This window comes from Pseudophryne corroboree, chromosome 9 (assembly GCF_028390025.1).
Source record: "Pseudophryne corroboree isolate aPseCor3 chromosome 9, aPseCor3.hap2, whole genome shotgun sequence".
Lineage (NCBI taxonomy): Eukaryota > Metazoa > Chordata > Amphibia > Anura > Myobatrachidae > Pseudophryne > Pseudophryne corroboree.
In genome coordinates, this window is record NC_086452.1 from 292,921,818 (window position 1) to 292,941,345 (window position 19,528).

General features: G+C 46.6%; 1 protein-coding gene across 1 annotated transcript in view; it reads right to left on the reverse strand.

Moving 5' to 3' along the window:
* The window catches only part of EP300 (E1A binding protein p300), a 415,411-nt gene that overhangs the window by 167,469 nt on the left and 228,414 nt on the right, over positions 1-19,528 (reverse strand). Inside the window, exon 13 of the mRNA XM_063941527.1 lies at positions 6,562-6,744. Within this exon, the coding sequence (XP_063797597.1) occupies positions 6,562-6,744 (183 nt within the window). The remainder of the gene's footprint in view (positions 1-6,561; positions 6,745-19,528) is intronic.

Sequence of the window (19,528 nt, forward strand, 5' to 3'; positions counted from 1 at the left end):
GAATGAACACTGCTGACAGTGCTAACACATGATTTTCCGCCTATCGGAGAATCCTTGTGGCTTCTGCCATCGCCATCCTGCTTCTTGTGCCGCCCTGTTGGTTTACATGGGCGACTGCCGTGATGTTGTCTGATTGGATCAGTACCGGCTGGTTTTGAAGCAGAGGCCTTGCCGGCCTCAGGGCATTGTAAATGGCCCTCAGGTCCAGAATATTTATGTGTAGGGAAATAACCTGACTTGACCAAAGTCCCTGGAAATTTCTTCCCTGTGTGACTGCCTCCCAGCCTCAAAGGCTGGAATCCATGGTCACTAGGACCTAGTCCTGTATGCCGAACCTGCGGCCCTCTTGAAGATGGGCACTCTGCAGCCACCACAGTAGAGATACCCTGGTCCTTGGAGACAGGGTTATCAGCCTATGCATCGGAAGATGCGATCCGGACCACTTGTCCAACAGGTCCCTCTGAAAAGTTCTTGTATGGAACCTGCCTAATGGGATTGCTTCGTAGGAAGCTACCATTTTTCCCAGGACTCGCGTGCAATGATGCACCGCTACCTATTTTGGCTTCAGGAGGTCTCTGACTAGAGATGACAACTCCTTGGCTTTCTCCTCCGGGAGAAACACTATTTCTGGTTTATGTCCAGAACCATCCCCAGGAACAGTAGACGTGTCATGGGAACCAGCTGTGACTTTGGACTGTTTAGAATCCAACCATGCTGTTGTAGCACTTTCCAAAATAGTGCTACCCCGACTACCAACTGCTCCTTGGACCTCGCCCTTATAACGAGATTGTCCAAGTACGGGATAATTACAACTCCCTTTTTTTGAAGGAGTATCAACATTTCGGCCATTACCTTGATAAAACACCCTCGGTGCCATGTACAGTCCAAACGGCAGTGTCTGGACTTGGTAATGGTAATCCTGTACCACAAATCTGAGGTACTCCTGGCGAGGATGGTAAATGGGGACATGCAGGTAAGCATCCTTGATGTCCCAGGATACCATGTAATCCCCCTCGTCCAGGCTTGGAATAACCGCCCTGCGCGATTCCATCTTGAACTTGAATTTTTGTGTTCAAGGATTTTAAATATAAAATGGGTCACACCGAACCATGCGGTTTCGGTACCCCAACCCGTGTGGAATAGTAACCCCGTCCTTGTTGAAGTAGGGGCACCTTGAGTATTACCTGCTGGGAATACCGCTTATTAATTGCCTCTAGCACAGCCTCCCTGCCTGAGGGAGTTGTCAGCAAGGCATATTTTAGGAAACGGCTGGGGGGAGACATCTCGAATTCCAGCTTGTACCCCTGAAATACTACTTGAAAGAAACATGGATCCACCTGTGAGCGAGCCCACTAATTGCTGAAATTTTTTTTTTTTTTTTGAGACGGCCCCCCACCGTACCTGGCTACACCTGTGGAGCACCCGCGTCATGGTGTGGCCTCACAGGAGGCGGGGGAAGAATCTTGATTCTGGGAACAGGCTGACTGGTGCAGCTTTTTTTTTCCTCTACCCTTGTCTCTGTACAGAAAGGAAGCGCCATTTGTTTCTGAAGCCGAAAGGACTGTACCTTTGTCTGTGAGGAAACCTGAGGTAAAATTATTTCTTCCCAGCAGTTGCTGTGGATACGAGGTCCCAGAGACCATCCCCAAATAATTCCTCACCCTTATAAGGCTCTCTATGCGCTTTTTAAGTCAGCATCACCTGTCCAGTGACAGGTCTCTAATACCCTCCTGACAGAATGGACATTACATTTATTTTGGATGCCAGCCGGCAAAATATCCCTCTGTGCATCCCCCATATATAAGACGACGTCTTTAATATGTTTTTATGTTTGCCAACTAGTATCCCTGTTTGACAGGGTCACCGACCACGCTGCAGCAGCACTATCTGCAGGTCTCAGTCTAGTACCTGAGTGTGTAAATACAGACTTCAGGATAGCCTCCTGTTTTTTATCAACAGGTATCTATTAAAGTGGCCGTATCCTAAGACGGCAGTGCCACCTTTTTTGACAAAAACGTGTGAGCGCCTTATCCACCCTAGGGGATATCTCCCAGCGTAACTTATCCACCTGGCGGGAAAGGGTACGCCATCAGTAACTTTTTATAAATTACCAGTTTCTTAACGGGGGAACCCACGCTTTCACACACTTCATTTATTCATCTGATGGGGGAACAAAACACTGCCTGTTTTTTCTCCCCAAACCTAAAACCCATTTTTAGAGGTGCTTGGGTTAAAGTCAGAAATGTATAACACATTTTTTATTGCCGGGATCACGTCACGGATGTTCCTAGTGGATTGTGTATATGTCTCCACCTTGTCGACACTGGAGTCAGACTCCGTGTCGACATCTGTGTCTGCCATCTGAGAGAGCGGGCGTTTTTGAGCCCCTGATGGCCTTTGAGACGCCTGGGCAGGCGCGGGCTGCGAAGCCGGCTGTCCCACAGCTGTTACGTCATCCACCCTTTTATGTAAGGAGTTGACACTGTCGGTTAATACCTTTCACCTATCCATCCACTCTGGTGTCGGCCCCACAGGGGGCGACATCACATATATCGGCCTCTGTTCTGTCACCATATAAGCCTCCTCATTCAACATGTCGACACAGCCGTACCGACACACCGCAGACACACAGGGAATGCTCTAAACGAGGACAGGACCCACAAAAGCCCTTTGGGGGGACAGAGTAAGAGTATGCCAGCACACACCAGAGCGCTATATATATACAGGGACTAACTGAGTTATGTCCCTAATAGCTGCTTTTTATATAATATACTGTATACAGTGCCAATTTTAATGCCCCCCCTCTCTTTTCCCTCTTACTGTACTGTAGAATTGCAGGGAAGAGCCAGGGAGCTTCCTTCCAGCCGAGCTGTGAGGGAAAAATGGCGCCAGTGTGCTGAGGAGATAGGCTCCGCCCCTTTTTCGCGGCCTATTCTCCCGTTTTTTATGGAATTCTGGCAGGGTATTTACCTCATATATAGCCCCTGGGGCCATATATTGAGGTATTTTAGCCAGCCAAGGTGTTTTTATTGCTGCCTCAGGGCGCCCCCCCCAGCGCCCTGCACCCTCAGTGACCGGAGTGTGAAGTGTGTGAGAGGAGCAATGGCGCACAGCTGCAGTGCTGTGCGCTACCTTGGTGAAGACAGAGTCTTCATGCCGCCGATTTTCCGGACCATCTTCTTGCTTCTGGCTCTGTAAGGGGGACGGCGGCGCGGCTCCGGGACCGAACATCAAGGCTGGGCCTGCGGTCGATCCCTCTGGAGCTAATGGTGTCCAGTAGCCTAAGAAGCCCAATCCGGCTGCAAGCAGGCGAGTTCGCTTCTTCTCCCCTTAGTCCCTCGCTGCAGTGAGCCTGTTGCCAGCAGGTTTCACTGAAAATAACAAATTCTAAGACTATAACTTTCTAAGAGCTCAGGAGAGCCCCTAGTGTGCATCCAACCTCGGCCGGGCACGAAATCTAACTGAGGCTTGGAGGAGGGTCATAGTGGGAGGAGCCAGTGCACACCAGGTAGTCTAAGATCTTTCTAGAGTGCCCAGCCTCCTTCGGAGCCCGCTATTCCCCATGGTCCTTACGGAGTTCCCAGCATCCACTAGGACGTTAGAGAAATAAAGGGAACACTAAAATAACACATCCTAGATCTGAATGAATGAAATATTCTTACTAAATACTTTGTTCATTACATAGCTGAATGAGCGGACAACAAAATCACACAAAAATTATCAATGGAAATCAAATTTATTAACCCATGTAGGTCTGGATTTGGAGTCACACTCAAAATTAAAGTGGAAAAACACTACAGGCTGATCCAACTTTGATGTATTGTCCTTAAAACAAGTCAAAATGAGGCTCAGTAGTGTGTGTGGCCTCCACGTGCCTGTATGACCTCCCTACAACGCCTGGGCATGCTCCAGATGAGGTGGCGGATGGTCTCCTGAGGGATCTCCTCCCAGACCTGGACTAAAGCATCCGCCAACTCCTGCACAGTCTGTGGATGGAGCGAGACATGATGTCCCAGATGTCCTCAATTGGATTCAGTTCTGGAGAACGGGCGGGCCAATCCATAGCATCAATGCCTTCGTCTTGCATGAACTGCTGACACACTCCAGCCACATTCATCCTTTGCGGACTTCAGAGAGATGATCAGTACAGCTAGGTATTCCAAAAATTTACAATCATATAAATCTTCAGGTCCTTAAGACCAATATTGGTCAATATAGAGGGCAGCAATATTATAGCGCAGGATTAAGGTGTTTTTGGATATATGTGTGTATATATATATATATATATATATATATACATACACACACACACACACACACACACACACACACACACACACACACCTCTCTCTCTATATATATATATATATATATATATATATATATATATATATATATATATATATAGATAGATATATATATATAGATATATATATATATAGATATAGCAATCCAGAAGAAAGATATATATCCATCTCTCTCTCAACTGTGGAGACTTATATTTCTACTGTATGCTTTTGCACCCCTACCACTGCATTTTCAGAGCTGTTGCTGTAGAGAACAGCACAGTCAGCAGCAGCCTGGAACACCAATGTGCTCTTGTAAAATGGCTGAAAACATGTGGTTTTATAGGTTGAACTCGATGGACATTGTCTTTTTTCTGCCTCATCAACTATATGTGCAGGGCTATCCTGAGTCAGACAGGAAATGCTGGGGAGCCTGGGAGTTGAAGTCTGCAAAGAGCTAAGCTCCGTCCCCTCTGTTGTTCAGTGTATAGAACCCTTCTTTTAAAATATGCTAGAGCAGATATAATTAGTTTGCGCTGTGGTTAGCCTGCTGTGACGAGTCTCTTAACCCCCTTAGGCTATGTTGCGCACTGCGGACTGCAAACCTTACCCTAATCACCGGCCTATTTTCTCCTGTACTCCCTGTTAGTCAGTTAGTTGGATAGTACTCTCAGACTACCTTGAAGAAAGTTGGCTGGTGGGGTCCAAAAACACAAGCCGCATGCAGCTGCATTTGGAAAACCCCAGAGATCAGAGTTTCTGAAGCCAGGGACACAGAGCATCAGCCTCAAGAGGTAGCGACTGGTCCCCCCGGTAGCTACAATGTCGCAAGCAGACAGGAGCAGTGCTGTCTGCCTGTCCTCAAAGTTTGCCTTACACGTTAAATTAAAAATAAGACTGCTGTAGAAAGCCCGGAGAGTGACCGGCTTTCTTGGGCGCCTTTTTTAAAAATGGTCTGGAAGGGGTCATAGAGTGGGAGGAGCCAGTCACACTTCTAAATTTACAGTGCAGGCTCCACTTACCCACCCATCTATATCCACTGTTATAAGCCTCCAGTGTCCCCTAGTGGATGAAAGAAATAAAAAAAGTATTTTAAGCTGCAGTCCAACAAGTAACAGTAAGTATAACTCCATTTTCCCTTGGCTATGGGGGTAATTCCAAGTTCATCGCAGCAGGAAATTTTTTTAGCAGTTGGGCAAAACCATGTGCACTGCAGGGGGGGCAGATATAACATGTGCAGAGAGAGATAGATTTGGGTGTGGTGAGTTCAATCTGCAATCTAAATTGCAGTGTAAAAATAAAGCAGCCAGCATTTACCCTGCACAGAAACAAAATAACCCACCCAAATCTAACTCTCTCTGCAAATGTTATATCTGCCCCCCCTGCAGTGCACATAGTTTTGCCCAACTGCTAAAAAATATCCTGCTGCGATCAACTTGGAATTTACCCCCCTTATTTCTTTTGCTGAGAATTTCGTAGCTGGAAGGCATGTGTTTCAGCACATTCACAAGGAGAGGGTCAAATGAACTGAGCCAGAGCTTTCCTTCCTCCATGTATATGGTAATGGAATTAGGGGACTCTGCCATGAACAAGCATAATGAAGGAGAGGGTTGTTGCTGTACTAATTACATCGGGTTGCAGTTAAAATGCCGGCTGTAGGTATCCCAGGTTCAGTATGATTCCCAGGTGGCCGGGATGCCGGCCATCAGTATACCGGCAGCAAGGCGAGCTTAAAGGGTCCCCTTGCAGACTCACTGCGCTCACCACAGGATCTATGCCCATCTATGGGTGTCGTGGACACCCATAGAGTGGGAATAGCCCCTGCGCGCTGGGATTCTGGCTGTCGGCATTCCGGCGTCTGTATCCTGAACGCTGGGATCCCGACAGTCGGCAAATTAAACGTATACCGGGATCCCGGCGCTCAGGATAACAACGCTGAAATCCAGACAGATGACAATGCGAAAAAGACACCCATAGAGTGGGGTACTCTCAGATCGCCCCGCTGCCGGCATACTGACAGACAGGTTGCCGCTGTCGGGATATTGACAGCTGGCATCCCGTCTGCCGGTAAATAGACATATACGAAAGAAATCTTGCAAAGGTAGCACTAACACATATGGCAGCACATCACGTTCAACAGAATTCTCCACAATCTAAATTAATAGCAGCTTACAGAAGAAAAAAAAAAAACAAAAAAACACTCTTTAGCTTTATTTTTGGTAACACCGTACAGCAATAAAATTAGCTTCATGTCTGTTGTACCGCAACACTTTACCTCAAGCTTCTCCTCTACAGGTTCAACTATAGACACAGACTCCAATTCATTTTCCGGTTTAACCTCCATTTTGACCTCTTGTACAGGTTGCTCAGTAGCAGGCTGCTGCGAGCTCACGTCAGGACTGTTAGTTGATGGTGGATTGGATACAGGACCTTCCATAACAGCCGTGGATTGTGAGAGCTGTTAAGAAAACAGAAAAGTAAGTTATGGTAGACTTACCATTGCTAACCCTCTTTATGCGAAATACATAAGTTCCACAGGGAAACATTGGGGAGGTAGAGATGGATCTGGATCCAGGCACTAACAGGTAAAGCTTTAGCTGTACCAGGATGCATCGGGGGTCCTTCCTCTATAACCCCATCTCCAGGCACTGTAAAGCTCAGTTTTGTTAACCAGTCCAATGCAGGAAGCAGGCAAGAGAGAAGGAAGACATTAGGCACACAAGAACACATTCTCACGACAGGAGAAAGGAACCAAAGGCCAATGCCATACAAATCCAAAGAAGCTAGGTGCGTCTGGGTGGGCGCCCTGTGGAACCTATGTAGTTTGCAGAAAGAGTTAACAATGGTAAGTCAACCATAACTTACTTTCTGCAGAAGGGTACATAGGTTTCCACAGGGAAACATCAGGGACGTCCTAAAGCAGTACCTCAAGGGAGGGGACGTGCCAGAGCGGATATGAGAATCCAGCTTCCAAAGGAAGCATCTTGGGAGGCGAAGGTATCAAAGGCATAAAACCTAAGAAACGTGTTCACTGAAGACCACATATCCGCCATGCACAATTGTTTGGTGGACGCTCCACGACGTGCACCCCAAAAAGGTCCTACAGCCGGAGTAAAATGGGCATTAATCGTAGCTGGAACTGGAATACTGGCTCAAGAATAAGCATGTGCAATCACCACTCTAATCCATCTGGCCAGCGTCTGTTTATTAGCAGGACAGCCACATTTGTGAAATTAAAAAAGGACAAAGAGGGCATGTGACCGTCTAATGAAAGTGATACGATCCACATACACATGTAGAGCTCTAAACACATCCAAAGAACGCTCTTTAGCAGACAAGTCTGGATTGATAAAAGCCAGAACTACAATCTCTTGGTTAAGGTGGAAAGATGAAACCGCCTTAGGTTAGGTAACCAGGCCTAGTTCGGAGAACAGCCCTGTCACGGTGGAATATTAAGAAGGGTAGACGGCAGGATATTGCACCAAAGCCTGAAACCCCCTTCGCAGAGGCAATAGGCAGCAAGAAAAGGACGTTGGACGTGAGCCATTTGAGGTCCACAGATTGCAGAGGCACGAACAGGGTTTCTTGAAGAGTCTCCAAGACAATAGACAGATCCCATGGAGCCACTGGAGGGACATAGGGAGGCTGAATACGTGCAACACCCTGAATGAACGTTTGTACATCAGGGATGGAGGCAATCTTGCGTTGGAACCAGACAGAGGCAGAAATGTGTACCTTGAGAGAGGCAAGACGAAGGCACAAACCTCGTTGGAAAAAAGCCAGAAGACTGGAAGTTGTGAATTTAGAGGCGTCATAATTCTTTGCAGCACACCAAGTGAAGTAAGCATGCCACAATCTGTAATATATTCGGGCAGAAGCCGGTTCAGCATAGTCTGAATGACAGCCTCGGAGAACCCTTTGGTCCTCAGGAGTGATGCTTCCAGAGCCACACTATCAAAGCTAGTTTGGCCAGGTCCGTATGAAGACAAGGGCCCTGCTGTAGGAGGTCATGTCGTTGAGGAAGTAGAAGGGAACGCTCTGCCGAGAGTCCCTGGAGATCTGAGAACCAGTGATGTCTGGACCATGCAGGAGCGACTAGAATGAGAATTCCTTCTTGTTTGAACATTCGAAGAACCCTGGGCAAGAAGTGACAACAGAGGGAATATGTAAGGCAGGCGAAAGTTCCACGAGACTGCCAATGTGTCCACGAACGCAGCCCAAGGGTCCCTGGTTCGAGATCCGAAGACATGAGCCTTGTGATTGTGTCGAGATGCCATGAGATCCACATTTGGTGGAACCAGTCTGTCTACCAGGATTTGAAAGACCTTTGGATGAAGAGTCCACTCTCCATAGTGAACATCCTGGTAACTGAGGAAGTCTGCTTCCCAGATGAGATTGCCCTGAAAAAACACGGCCGATATGGCAGGTAGATAGCGCTCCATCCAGTGAAGAATTTTGGACACTTCCATCATTGCCTTACAGCATCGACTGCCACCCTGCTGGATGATATAAGCGACCGTGGTGGCATTGTTTGATTGTATTTGAACAGGCCTGTTCTGTAGGAAGGACGAGCCGGTGCATTGAACACTGCTCTCAACTCCAGTATATTGATTGGAAGCAGAGATTCTTCCCTGGTCCAACATCCCTGTAACACGTGTTTCTCTGTCACAGCTTCCCAACCCCGAAGACTGGCGTCCATTGTCAGCAGGACCCAGCTGGGGATCCAGAAGGGACAACCCATGCTCAATTGCTGGTCTTGTAGCCACCAAGTCAGCGACAAGCGAGCCTCTGGAAACAAGGAGATCATTGGAGATCTGACCTGATGAGGTAGGTCATTCCATTTGGAAAGAATCAATCTTTGCAGAGGGCGGGAATGAAATTGAGGATACTCTATCATGTCGAAGGACGACACAATAAGACCGAGTGTCTGCATTGCCGAGTGTATTGACACGCTAGAGCAATGAAGGAAGTGACGTATACTGTCCTGCATTTTCAGGACTTTGTCTGGGGATAGAGTCTCTGACTGAGTGTCCAGAAGTGCCCCTAGGTGTACCATGCTTTGCAACGGAACCAGGGAGGTCTTCTTCCAATTTATCAGCCAACCGTGGGACTGAAGGAAGGTTGCCATCAGTTGGAGATGACTGAAGAGAGCTTAGTGTGAATTTGCCAGAATCAGAAGACCGTCCAGGCACGGTAGAATTCTTATTCCGTGGCGACGAAGGTATGCTGTCATAACAACCATGACCTTGGTAAAGACAAAAGGAGCTGTAGCCAGTCCAAACGGCAAAGCCTGGAATTGGTAATGAAGCTTGCCAATAGCAAACCGCAGGAACTGCTGATGCGACTTGGCAATAGGAATATGCAGATATGCATCCTGTATATCCAGGGATACCATGTAGTTTCCAGGTTCCATAGCCAGAACTGAGCGCAAAGTTTCCATGTGAAACTTGGTCGAGTAATAAACTCTGCCCCTTTGGGACTGAGGGATCAGCGCAATCCCTCCTGTGAGAAAAAGGGAATTGACCAAAGTTCGCAGAGTTTGTGCCTTTATTGGGTCAGATGGAAGGCCCGTGAAGTACTGGTGAGGGGAAAGTCCCATGAACGAGACACCGTACCCGTGATAGACAACATATAGCACTCAAGCGTCCAAAGTGGTCATGTGTCAAGCCTTGGAAAAGTGCAGAAGTCAGACTCCCACCCTGGAGTCACCCAGGTGGAGGCACGCCCGTCAGGCTGCAGGCTGGTCAGATTTAGTGGTAGGCTGACGAGCCGCCCAGTACCGTTTGGTCTTGGAGGATTCGGAATTGCGAGAATGTAAAGGGCAGTAATGGGGAACCTCTGGCACTGCAGCTGTTGTTGAACTATACATCCCAGCATACCCTTTTACAGTTTTAGAGTGGCCAAATAGCAAAACTGTAGCAGGACATGCTGGGATGTGTAGTTCAACAACAGCTAAAGTGCCAAATGTTTCCCATCACTGGTCTACTGTATGACTGACCTTTCGTTTTTCCTTGAGGGCGAAATGAGCTAAAAGTAGTGCTTTTAGTCTTCTGAGAAGGATTAGTGGAGTGGGGGGTGTTTAGAAAGGCTGTCTTGGCAGCCAACAATGCAGACACTATCTTATTCAATTATTCGCCAGAGTATCACCGGTGAAGGTGACCTCAACCACAGAATACGGCGTGCCAGAATGGACGTAGCAGTATTGTCTGCCTTCCTCACAGATATCCTCGCGTAGCTCATCCTCTAGGGCCAGAACCCAAGCTTCAATTGCCTTTGCCACTCAAGAGGCAGCTATAGTAAGTCTATGGACGGCACCTGTAAGGGAGTAAATAGACTTCAGGCAGGCCTCAATACGTTTGTTTGTCAGTTCCCTCAGAGAGGTGACAGTAGTACGTGGCAAAGTAGAGGACACCACAAGGCGGGTGACAGGAGAATCCACCGGTGTCAGATTTTCCCATTTGTTACAAATCTCTGCAGGTAGAGGATAACGAGCCAAAGCCCTTTTAGAGACAGGGAACTACTTGACTGGAGTAGTCCAGGGTTCCCGTTGGATGTCCAATAAATTATCAGAATGGGGTAACTCAGTTTTAACTACCACCTTCTTTTCAACTTTATCAGTATTCTTTGACACTGCAGTGAGTTCCTCCTCCTCAGTCAGGTGGAGTATATGCCTAATAGCATCTACCAGGGTAGGGACATCAACTAACATAGGAGCTTCCTCATCTGCAGCACAGGAGTCTGTGTCAGAGTGAGCTTATGCTCCCCTTCCCTCTTCAGATGAGACATCAGAGAGGATTGTGAGGAAGCAGCCCACTTAGAGACTAGGGACATATTTGTGCCTTGAGGGAGCCTTATGTCTAACCAGAAACTGATTTAGTTGTTGTAGCTGATTAGACACATTATTCGCCCATGGCGGCTTTACCATAGGCACCATTTGATAGCGTAGTGCCACAGACAGACCCATAGTAGACGCAGGGCGTTCTACCAGGGTACCCAATAATGATGAGAATTCTGCCCATGGAGGCAGGAGCAGCGGACTGACTGGGAGATTATTAAACAGCAAAGAGATCGTCATGTGCCCCTCAGACAAACCAGCTGTGCACACTCTGCAGGACATTAGTACAGGGGCATCAGCCGGTTTGCGGCCCTTTTTGTTAGACATAACAATAATGAAAACAAAATGAGCTTACATAGTCGGGAAAAAAAAAAAAAAAACAGTACAGGGTATAATGTGACTAACACAGATATATACTTATATATGCATGTAGATAAAATCTATCAGCTACAATTTTAACCCACACGTACAACAGCCCAGGGTATAGAATATCAGGGAGAGGTATCTTGAGATACACTAAAAGTGAAACCAGACAGCAGATAAAGGCACTCAGTCACACACACAATGCAGATAATATTTTAACAATAATACTGCAAAGGACCTTTATATCACAATACAGCCCTGAGGCTTGAGGATAGTGCAGAAAACTCGTACAAATTAATTGCAGGGAACACTTATATCAACTAATGCTGCCTTATGAAGCAGATAGGATACTCAAGTGATTTGTTTTTACAGGGACACTTTGCCCAGCAAACCTGGAGACCTGCTGCTGCAATGCTGCAAGATGGCCGCCCGGTCTTGTGAGGGAAGAGGGAGAATGAGGAAGCTCAAGGGCGGGAACTTTTGTAGATGGTGCCCAGAGCCAGGGGAGTGGCTACAGGTCAAACGCCGCCTCCCCTATGCTGGTCTTCCACACTAGGCACTATGGAGCCTTATTTAAATAGGTGTTAATACACCTGGCCTGTGTGCCTATTGCCCTGGTGGTCTAGTGGGGTCCCTGCTTGGTGGCAGTGTCCACGGCAGCGCCGCGGTCCATCTCCACAGAACGCGGACGGATCGAGATTTAAATAGCGGGTCCAACAAGGAGACCCTCTTACCTGCTCCCCGGGGACAGCAACGCGATCCCAGAAAGCGTCTCACAGTAGTACCTTATTGCCATGGACGTCCCCACCGCAAGTACCCGGGCAAGCCAGCGGTAGTATGCGGAGCCGCGTGGGGGGTGACAGAGCTGCACGCTGAAGTCACCCTGACTTACAGCGCTGCAAGCCTGGAGGAAAAAAAACACAGGTTTTCAGTCAAAATAGGATTTTGGTACTTACCAGGTAAATCCTTTTCTTTGAATCCATAGGGGGCACTGGAGTACTCTTGGGATATGGACGGCGTAGCAGAACAAAGGCACTGAATATTTAAATTTAGGACTCTCCACCCCTCCATATCCCAGAGTACCTCAGTGTACGACCTCAGTGTTTTTTACTGAGCGAACAGGAACTATATAGAGAGGTTGACAATGGAGAATTCCTATAACATAACGGACAACAACAAAGTTGACCCATAACTTTACTGTTAACTAAACAGTTGACACCATAACCGATAGAACTTTATAATTTGAACCAATCGGTGAAAATGTGTTACCATAAGCTCCTCTGAGCTTAATACAACCCAGGTAAAACTGCTCTGGGTGGGCGTCCAGTGCCCCCTATGGATTCAAAGAAAAGGATTTACCTGGTAAGTACCAAAATCCTATTTTCTTTATCATCCACTAGGGGTCACTGGAGTACTCTTGGGACGTACCAAAGCTTCCCTCGTGGGCGGGAGAGCTGTTTGACACCTGTAACAGTAGGCGGCCAAAGCTAGATGCTGATGCCGCAACCGTTTCATAACGTGTAAACGCGCACACACGTGTGCACTGAAGACTATGTAGCCGCGTCGTAGACGCTTAACGACCAGCTGATCATGACATTCCCACAGAACCTGTGGGATGAGCTATTACTGACGTAGGCGACTGTAACTTAGCCTTAAAGTAAGCCTGACTTGTAGTCATTTTTATCCAACTGGATAATGTCTGCTGAGAAACTGGCTAACCGCAGTTGGCAGCATCATAGAGAACAAACAACGTATCCGTATTACGAACTGTAGACGTTCGGACATATAGACGCGTAATGTACCACATTCAGAATTCCAGAATGTGCCGTCAACACAGGAACCACTATTGGTTTATTGATGTGGAAAAATAAGAAATCGGGATTCGTCCGAAGTTCTGCTTTGTTATGAGAAAACCCCAAATACGGTGGCTTGGAATACAAGGCACCTAAATGTGAAAACAAACCCTTGCCGAAGCTAAGGCTAGAAGAAAAACGTTTTCCAAGTGAGAAACTTAATCCCCATTTGTTGTAAGGGTTCAAATATTAAAAACTGTAAGAAATGTGAACCCAGCTTCCAGTCGCATGGCGCTGTAGGTGGGCTAAATGGAGGCTGTACTTTGATGACACCTTGTAGAAAGGTGTGTACCGACGCAATAGAGTCAAACGTCTTTGAAAATAAATTGACCACACAGATACCTGCACCCTTAGTGCAGATAAATGCAGTTTTCCATTCCACCCCGTGTGTAAAATAACAGAATACGGGTAACTTGAAAGATGAAGTCGGAACTTCCGAGCTTCCCACCCACCTATATAGACACACGAAATTTTGTAATAATGAGCGGTTGGTATAACCGATACTGTAATGCCCTATCTCTTTTCTTAAGAGGGCGGTCTGAACCACCACCCCGTCAACCGCAGCCGCGGTATATAGGTAATAGGTACATAGGTAACTAGGGGTAAAAGAACGTTCCCTGTTGTAACAGGTTGGACGTATTATGAGCGGACCAAGATCGTGTGCCAGTATTCCTTGGAGATTCGGGAAGCAAGCTCTCCGAAACCCATGAGATATCACTAGTATGACTGACGAACTGTCTTATGATCCGTTTTCGCAACGGAGAGAGCAGCGGAAAATGGTGGAGCCAGATACACGATGCTGTATGACCACACGAATGTGAGAGACTCCACCGCCACTGCCCTTGTGATCTGTCGTTCTGTACACATACTGAGCGTTTGTAATTGTGGCGAGATGCCATCATGTATACCCGAGGGTAACCCCTTTTGTGGACTCACATATGAAACACCTCTGGATTGAATGCCCAGTTTTCAGGATATAAATCCCGACGGGTGAGATCATCTGTCTAACAGATATCCACTTCCGGAATGAACCCTGTGGACAACATCACCTAATGGTGTTCTGGGCAATTGAGGATTCAAGCTACCTGCCGCATTGCCATGCAGCTTCTTGTATATGCAACTCCCGTTGCGTTTCTGACTGTACTTGGACAGACTGAAAACGAAGCATGTAGTGCATTGTAAATTGCACGGAGTTCCAGGACATTTATAGACAGCAATCTGTCGTGATCCGTTTATAGACAGCAATCTGTCGTGATCCGTTTTAGAACCCCTGTCGCTGAGCTTTTTAACTACAACTCCTCAAGCTCTGAGACTCTCGTCCAGAGCATATACACCCTTGCCCCCCTGTGGGAAACGCGAGAGAAGCCCAGCGAACTAAAGCGCTTTGAAACCACATTATTGTTCCTAATAGGCGAATACACCAATGTACCGCTAGTGTGCGTGGCTTTTGCACTAATTGTACTATCTGGTATATTTGCTGGTGTAGTAGGTAAATGTCTTTGATTTACCGTATTTATAATCATACCTAGGAATTGAAGTCGTTGAGACGGAATTAGATGCGATCGCTTTTTGAACTTGACCTGCCACCATGGTGTACGTTAGTAGCGCCAGTAAGAAGAACCTCTGGTGAAACAGAGTTCTTATGAGCAGATCGTCTAAGTATGGAACGATTGTCACTGGCAGGGCTCTGAGATGAGCTATCATCACCAACATCTCTTTGGTAAATACCCGAGGCGTTGACAAGAAGCCAACCGGTAGATGAAATGGTTAATGGTTGTGGCGTTTTGCAAAACTCTAGAACCTGTGATGTGGTGACCAAACCGGTATGGGTATTGAAGATCAAGCGCAATTATGAAATTTTGTGGCTTCAAATATGCAACTACTAACCGCAGAAATTCCATTTTCCAAACTGCAGTAAGTAACTTGCTGATTGAGACTGCGACGGAGCCCTCTGTGATTGAGACTGCGACGGAGCCCTTTGGTTTCGTTACGCCAAACAGAGGGGAATAAGTAGCCCTGACTCTGTTGGTGTACCATGGCTGGAAATAAAAACAGCTGAAAACAGCAGAGACTGAATGGCAACCTGCCAAAACTCTTAATTTCGTCCGACAGAGGCAGTATTTTAACCTTTAAATAGCGGATATATCCATGAGTGGATGTTTGGAAACCCGGCAAATGTGTAAAGGCGCGTTTCCACAATTGGAAATTCGAGATGGCCTAAGAGGTCGTCCAGCCACTGTCTTGTTGACTTTAGCGCCCTGGTGTTACAAGTCTTGACTTGTACCACAGCCTTGAAAAGACTAGATTGTAAAGACTTTAACCGCCGGACCAAAGTATGAACGTTTGAAATTTTATCAAACAACTTCTGACCTTGTCGTGCTGAAACTAGTGACGCTAAAAAGCGAGAATCGAGGTAACAGCCGTCAGCAGAAGCTTTACAGAGATACTCTGCCGCTTTGTATTAACGATAAGTGAAACGTGATCGTCATTGTTTCCATACATAGAGCGCCTGGTGACCCAAATGTATCTTGGGTGTTTATAATGTTTGACACAGACGAATTCACCAATGGCGGATTCTCCCATTTAGATGTGGAAACGGTTAAATAGACTTAAATCTTAGTCAGATATTCTAAATAAGAAATTCACTGAAAATCTGTTGTTTATTAAATTCGACGGATTAGATGTTAGAGTCTCCTTAGTCTCTGTAAATTCGAAACGATGACTCACTGGTCATTAACAATGTATGGTTGCCTAAACCCCGCACTATCTGATTGCTGGTTTAATGTGAGGTCTGACATAGAATTATCCGACTGCATGAAATTATAAACCAGTTAAATTAACACCTTGGTACCCAAAGGAAAATTGTACCTTTGGAAAGACTCCTTTATTAGAGCCTGCGGGATAACTTCCGTCGATCTTACCGCTCTTGTCGAGCGGAGTTAATTTAATTTGCCAATGTCTGGGATTCTGAAAACCTACCCACGTAGTGAACATGTGGTTGATTTATGTCTAGTTTAAAAGTATTTTTAGTCTGCGCTGGAGCCTTACTCCCTATGCAGACAGACAACACAATAGGCAATGGACAGACACCTGCACGACTTAGTAAAGTTATTATCTGAAGGTGTGTAATATATATTTATTTCTGGCTGAAAAACAGTTCACATAGGCAGCCTATGTGAAACCCGAACCAAAAATTCCCACTAACACCCCTGCGCCTCTGGTGGCGTAGGGATGTATGGCAGGAAAGTTCCGGAACTACAACTGTAAAACAACAGGAAGCATGGTTAAAATGGCCGTCATGCCATGCTGACCCTGATAAACACAGAACAATTGCTTCAGTGTTAATATAATCTATTATACAATGATAATCATAGGCAGGGTACAACACATGCTCTTGAATAAATATATATATATGATGTTATACAGTGATAACCACAGACATTAATATATAATAACAGACATTAATATATAGGCTAAATAGCCTACAGTGATAACCACAGACATTAATATATAATAACAGACATCAATATATAGGCTAAATAGCCTATTATACAGTAATAATCACAGGGCATGTTACACTACATGCCTGCAGTGTTACAATACATGCCTCACCATCATTAAAATAGACTCAATAGCCTATTATCTAGTGACATGTCACATATATATGTCTGTGGTTTATAGATTACATCACCTTGTAATCTGCCAGTTTCACCGCCCCCCTTCCCCCCGTGCTCCCTGTAACGCTGTGTCTCAGCGGGAAGCCAGGGAATTCATTGCAGGGAGGCTTTCTTGCCGAGCAGCGGAGGTCACCAGGAGCGCTCCGTTTCTGCTGACTGACGGAGCGTCTGCGGGTGGCCGTTGCTAGGCGGCCGAACGGAGCGGCGGCCCGTTGCCACCCTCTTAACGCTGTCTGCGGGTGGACGGAGCGGCGCCGGTTGTGGCATGCTGGGCGGCCGGACGTAGCGGCTGAGATGGCCGGACGGAGCGGCTGCAGTATAGAGCGGCTGGGGCGTTGTGACTGCCGGATGTGCGGCGGGAGCGACTTACAATACCCCCACATAGCGGGCGGCAGCCTGCGCTGACCGTCCCGTTCCCCAGCCTACCTTATGTGATCATGTCTCCAGTCCTGGCTGCGACGGGGCTTCTATCTGTAAGCTCCGTCCAGCTTCTCAGATCATGGCTGCGACGGGGCTTCTATCTGTAAGCTCCGTCCAGCTTCTTGATCACTTCATCCTGGCTGTGACGGGGCTTCTTTCTGTAAGCTCCGTCCAGCTCTTTGTTTTTTCCCTGGCTGTGACGGGGCTTCTTTCTGTAAGCTCCGTCCAGCTTGCAGGAGACAGTGGGCTGCCTGTGGCTGTGAGGGTGCTCTTTGTGAGGACCGACACGCCATGCGCTGCCTTGCAGCGGCACCATCCCGGACCCATGTTTTTCTAGAAACTGGGAAGGGAAGTGTAAAAAGTAAAAATAAAAAGTAAAATTAATAAAATCTTCCACCAAATGTGGGAACTTCCAACAAGCCGATGTTAGTGCTGTGAGCACCGAAAAAACACTGAGGTCGTACACTGAGGTACTCTGGGATATGGAGGGGTGGAGAGTCCTAAATTTAAATATTCAGTGCCTTTGTTCTGCTACGCCGTCCATATCCCAAGAGTACTCCAGTGACCCCTAGTGGATGATAAAGAAATAGGAAAAGCTTTCAGGGCTGTTTAGTGACCTGCTACTGAAGGCACCGACTTCAAAACGAAGTTCACAGTGCCTGGAGGCGGGGTTATAGAGGAGGGACCTGATGCATCCTGGCACTGCTAAAGCTTTACCAGCTGGTGCCTGGATCCAGATGCATCTCTACAGCCCGATGTTTCCCTGTGGAAACCTATGTAGCCTGATGCAGAAACTTGTGGTTCATTTTTCTAATGAAGTAGTTATAGAGAAAATAGAGTAATTTAAAGCAAAAAGTATGTGGTGCACGCATGCAACTATCTTCAAGATTAATCCATATGGATATCGAAATGGCTAAGTGGTTCTAGAAGCAGAAAATTGTGCCTTTAGTAAAAGGAAGCACAGAAGATATTGCACTCACTATTCATCATCCTAAAACTTTACTTTCTCTAATAAAATAATTTTGTGGACGTTTCCCTACCTCGATCCTCAGGCCAGAGTCCAGATTTAAAGATAGCCATACATGAGCACGTTACAAAAGTGTCCTTGCCATTGTGATTTAACTATCTGTGCTCAAGCATGGATATCCTTAAAACATGGACTGTTATGGAGCATACACACATTGCTTTATACATTTCCCCCATAATACATTAGAGCAGGGGTAGCCATCACTGGTCCGCGAGAGCTACCAACAGTTAATGTTTTCCAGGTCTCCTCACAAGTTAAGTAATTAGCTCCATCTATAGATCTTTTAAAATGTGTCAGTGAGTGATGACTGCACCTGTGCATCTGCTAGGTTACCTGGAAAACGTGAACTGTTGGTAGCTCTCGAAGACCAGGGTTGGCTACCACTGCATTAGAGTTTCTAGGCCTTTTGTCTTCCGCTCTTCACAGATATTCAGTGGGATAGCATTACTGAGCCCCCACCAAGTACAGATCTCTACAACCAGTCAGCTTACTTATGTCTGAAAGAAACACAATGAAAAGCTACCAATTCATTTGTTTCAACCAGATGAAATGTTTGTTTGTGATGTGGAGCATGTACCCAGTGCTGTCCCTTTAAAATCTCAAAAGCGATTTTTTTAGTGGAATTATCCTTTAAATAAACAGAAAAAAGAAGATTGAGTTATGGTAGACTTACAATTGTTAACTCTTTCTTCAGGGGCCATAGCGTCCACAGGGAGACAATGCGGTGAAGGTGATGGTAAGGGACCGAACACCAAACAGTTAAAGCTTTAGGTATCCCAGGATACTCCAGTCCTCATCCCCTATACCCAACCCACAGCTCAGGCACTTCAGTTTCGTCAACAAGCCCAAGGCAGGAGCAGGATAGGCAACCAGGAAGAATTGGTACACACAAGAAAACACTCATGGAGAAGAGAAGGGAAACTGTGACCAGGGAAAAAACCCATAGAAGCCAGGTGCGTCAGGGTGGGTGCTCTGTGGATCCTATGGACCCTGAAGAAAATTAACCAAAAGGGCTAGTCTACCATAACTCTCCTTTTCTTCTTCGGGTTCCATAGTGATCCACAGGG